Here is a 4,531-nt window from a genome sequence, read left to right as displayed (position 1 = left end):
TCCTACCCACCCTAATATATACACCAAACCTTTCCTACCCAGGATTCCACTTAGTCTTATGGTGCAAAACGAATGATAAATTATAATTTCAGCTCATCGTTTATGATGTCATGTTTTTTTTGCTTATTCTAATAAAAGTATACACCTTAATTTAACAATACTGGTATTGTTAAACATAATTTTTAGTCGCGGCTGAACGGCTCCGAGTTTGTTTGTTTTTTAAGTACAAACTTTTAGCTCATAGATCCGACATCTCATGACCAATTTGAGATCTAATTATAGTTTTTGGACTCGGGAGGTGAAACCTTTTCGATTGATGTATTTAACCATACCCAACGTCTCGTAGATCAATTTACTCTGATCCTGCCTAAAATAATTTCAATTTGAGGGTAGGCTGGTAGAGTAATAAAATCAAATCGGGTATACCGCGCGCCCCATGCTTGGTATTGCTGGGGCACAAAAATGTAGCTAATAAAAAGGGAAACAAAGGTCTCATAGGTTAATTTACTCTAATCCTGCCTAAACAAAATTCAAGTACCGCGGCTATTGAGGATTCCGTCTTGTTTTTTTTCCTAGAGCTCTTAAAATAACAAGAGGTGTATTGAGTTAGAACTTAGCCTACTTTTTCTATGCCTACTTAACCCCGCTCCCTCGGTGGCTCAACGATAAGTCTGAGGGCTTGTAACTAAGTGTCGAGTTTCGATACCCGCGGTACAGATAGGTCGTTTTGTAGCTTTGCGCATAACAACAATACAAATAAACAAAGTTAACACAATCACATAGGGTTTTCTCTGAACCCAACATCCGTCAGCCGTGTTTGAATCCGGGTATTTTCTGTCTTACACATCCAATTAAACATAATACAACTACCAATATTGTTTTGTTTTGGTTAGTTAAGTAATTAAATTAGCTGCAAGTTATCTTCATTCGCTTTAAAACTGAAATTCGCTAGAAAATTAGCCCTTTTTTTTATTTCTGATCTCTTGTGACTGTCCACTTGCATCAGGAAAACGAGTGTATTCGTTGTTATTGTTACCGCTGATGCAACATATGATAAACAATTGTGCACTATTAGACTAACTTCCGCAGGGTCCCCGAAAGTGTTTTGTTTCGAGAGCAAATAAAACCAAAATTAAGAGTAACAAACATTTTTATTTCTTGCTTTTGAAGTTCATATGTCATACTATGTTGTAGCCTACAGAGTGCATGATTCTTCTCGTGATTCGTAGCATGCGCACGTTTTACTGACGTCACGACAGTACAAATTGCAATATCAACAGTCCCTTATGTGACGTTATTTTAGTGTCTACTGACTAACTGACTGACAACGCATTACTGTATATTGGTGCGAGTGGTTAAAACAGGTGACCCCTTCAGGTGGCCTTCGGCCCTCTTTCGGAGAAATTATATATTCAAACTAGGACATTCCACCAATATTGAAGTGTCAAGATAGACTGGCGTAAATTCCAAACCTATTGCCTAACGTTTTAATTATAAGTATAAAATAAAATAAAAATAGTCCACTTATATTATCAACACTTTTTGTTTGTTTCGGCTCTTTTGAAAATTTTCTGTAACACGCCCTTTTTTTCTGTAAGTGTTACATTTGACAAGCATTTTAAGAACGACGGAACCTTTGAGCTCAATATATATGAAATGTTTGTAACCATTTATTTAGTTTAGACATTTAGGAGTTTACAGTGTGTCACTTTCAGTGTTCTAGCGACTAAATACCCAAGCAAGCTTTTCGGCTGCGCGTGTGTGACGTCACAACACGCAAGGCGTGTTGCGAACGGATAAAACCACGCTGTCTCGTGAGGCCGAAAGATACTCATTGTCGATATCAGGAAGAAAACGTGGGTAAGAAATAAGGAAAACATCTTGCTAATGTTTAGTAGTTAAAATACTTTGCCATTTATAATATAGAAACAAAAACCTACTGTTTTGGTCAGTTTAATCTTATCTTTAAGAAAACGAGAAGCAATCATGACCTTGGAGAAAAACCCGGAAGGAGACAGTGACTTGAGCCCCCCTATTCCCAGGGCTACTTTGTTGGGCCATGTCTCCTACCTACGGAGTGCTCCTGATCTCCTGAAACTAAACCAGTATGAAGCCACGTGCCGCCCTGGTCGTGGAGGGTCACTCAGCGTCAGTCCAGGAACAAAGTTGACCGTGTCACGAGCCAGCAGTCCTCAACCCAGGGGCATAAGCCAGAACTCGCTGAAACAAGATAACACCGTTGGCCGGTCTCAGTCTATGAGAACAGCTCAAAGACCTAGGTCTTTGGAGCCTAATAATCGTTTTCGGCAGCGAATCGCTAGTATTCCAGTAGATATGGCACTTCAACTAGACCCTAATCTAACCACCCGATCCTCCTCTGATCAATCCCTACTTCTGCCAGTCGAGTTGAGTGACTTCGAGAGACTCAGAAACTTTTCCGTGACATCCAAAGGAGTGATAAATCGCGGGGACTCTTTCCGCTCCAAGTCTCGGAGCAATCATAGTATCTCGTCTGTCGGATCTCAGCCTCCCCATAGCAACATCACACCACCCTCTACTCCCAACTTGTCGTCAGTAGCTTTCCCTGGTGCTGAGACTCCGGATGTGCCCCCTGTTATTATCACCGAGAGCGTCCGATACCGAGTGTTAATCACTGGCAGCCCAGATGTCGGGATATCCTCTCTTACGTCCCAGTTCCTGACGTCTGAGTACATCTGTGCTTACGAAACCTCCCAAGGTATGAATGTACGCAGGAAAATCGCGAAAAATGTTTGTTGCGAAATATTTTAAAGTATTACTGGTTTTTAGTTAGGGAAGTCCTGACGTCTGAGTACATCTGTGCTTACGAAACCTCCCAAGGTATGAATGTACGCAAGAAAATCGCAAAAAATGTTTGTTGCGAAATATTTTAAAGTATTACTGGTTTTTAGTTAGGGAAGTTTCCAGACCAACACATGGATTAGTAAAAAAAAATAACACTTTACACCTATTAACTGTGTGTGTATTTTGTTATAGCAAAGCCAAATCGGGCTATCTGCCGTGTCCACCTAAGGGGATCGAACCACTGATTTTAGTGTTGTAAATCCGAAGACTTATCTCTGTCCTACCTATTAACACCGACACTATAATTAAAAGGTACCTGAGCTCGAAGAGAATAGTATGACTGAAATAAATAAAATACAACGCTTTTAGCCGCTACATAGTTTATTGCTTACAATAAGAATTCACCAATTAAGTCTTAGCATAGGTATGACGTGTTGGCAAGTAACACTACCTCCAATACGTTAGACAACATGATAACATGATGCAAACTTTTCCAGAATAAACATTATAACCGTCTATAAAAAATATCCAGAGATGTCGAGCACAGCTGTTTGATTGAAGGTAAGAATAATATTAGTTCTGGTCACTAGGTGGCGAAGATATTACTAATTAATAGATGGCGAAAACAATACAAACCACTAGGTGGCAAAAATAATAGTACTAGTCATAGAAGTTTGTTTGTTTGAAGTTAAGCACAAAGCTACGCAATGGGCTATCTGTGTTCTGCCCATCACGGGTATCGAAATCCTGTTTCTAACGTTGTAAGTCCGCAGACATACTGCTGTGCCACTAGGGGGGGAGGGAGTACTAGTCACTAGGTGGTTGGAATAATACTGGTAACTAGGTGTAAGAAAATATATTGGTCATTATGACAATAACAATTAAGCTGGTCACTAAGGATACAACAATTGTGGATCAATTAAGAAATAAAAGAAAATTGATCACTAGGTGGCGGAGAGAGAAACAGGTTACTTAATGGTGAATGTAATTCAGTTTTCAGTAAGAAACTTTCAATGCTTGCTGTGAAAGGAATTCACTATTAACAAAGATTTTATTTTAAAGGCCAAGCCACATTGGCTACCGCGGAGAATCGAACTCCGGATTTTAGCGTTATAAGTCCGTAAACTTACCACCGGTACGACTTTAATGACCCTTGAATACTACTTCAGTAATCACGTGGACCCTCACCCTGGCCAAGTTTTTACCTAACGTGACCAAATAAGCACGTGCCTTTTGATGTTCTTAGATAATAGTATTCTTCGTCGGATTAAAAAACAAACAAACTCGTACTTAGAACGGTTTCTAATCAAAATCATTTTAATTATTGAATCGACTGTTCAAATATATTTTTATTTTGAAATATTTTCAACAAAGTAAGATACTAGTAATATTTTGCCTCGCGCTATATAAGTAAATACAAATCATAGATGGCTTTCTTTAACGTCATCCATATCTATAATTATTTCCAAGTCCAAGTTTTCAGTTCCTTTTATTTTAACATTAAGGTTTGGTCATGCTTTTCTCTCTCAATAATCTCAGGGGAAAGAAGATGTTTTCTCAAAAAACAATTTTACATTTATATTCTCCCCCTAAGACTCTCGGATCCCCAGTCTGATACGCTAACCAATACATTTATTATGTCAGTAGGCCCGACATGGCCAGGAGGTTAGGGCACTCGACTCGCAATCTGCGGGTCGCGGGTTCGAAT

The 4,531-nt window shown here is 39.2% G+C and overlaps 1 protein-coding gene across 2 annotated transcripts in view; it reads left to right on the top strand.

Annotated features, from left to right (window-relative positions):
* The first annotated feature begins 1,540 nt into the window (after positions 1 to 1,540).
* LOC106461999 (GTP-binding protein RAD-like) overlaps positions 1,541 to 4,531 on the top strand; it is a 15,390-nt gene continuing 12,399 nt past the window's right edge. For both annotated transcript variants that reach the window (XM_022389117.1, XM_022389116.1), the window contains exon 1: positions 1,541 to 2,737. In XM_022389117.1, the coding sequence (XP_022244825.1) occupies positions 1,987 to 2,737 (751 nt within the window). In that variant the 5' untranslated portion in view covers positions 1,541 to 1,986. The remainder of the gene's footprint in view (positions 2,738 to 4,531) is intronic.

The sequence above is a fragment of the Limulus polyphemus genome, unplaced genomic scaffold (genome assembly GCF_000517525.1).
Source record: "Limulus polyphemus unplaced genomic scaffold, Limulus_polyphemus-2.1.2 Scaffold1073, whole genome shotgun sequence".
NCBI lineage: Eukaryota > Metazoa > Arthropoda > Merostomata > Xiphosura > Limulidae > Limulus > Limulus polyphemus.
This window is presented reverse-complemented; position numbering and strand designations above follow the sequence as displayed.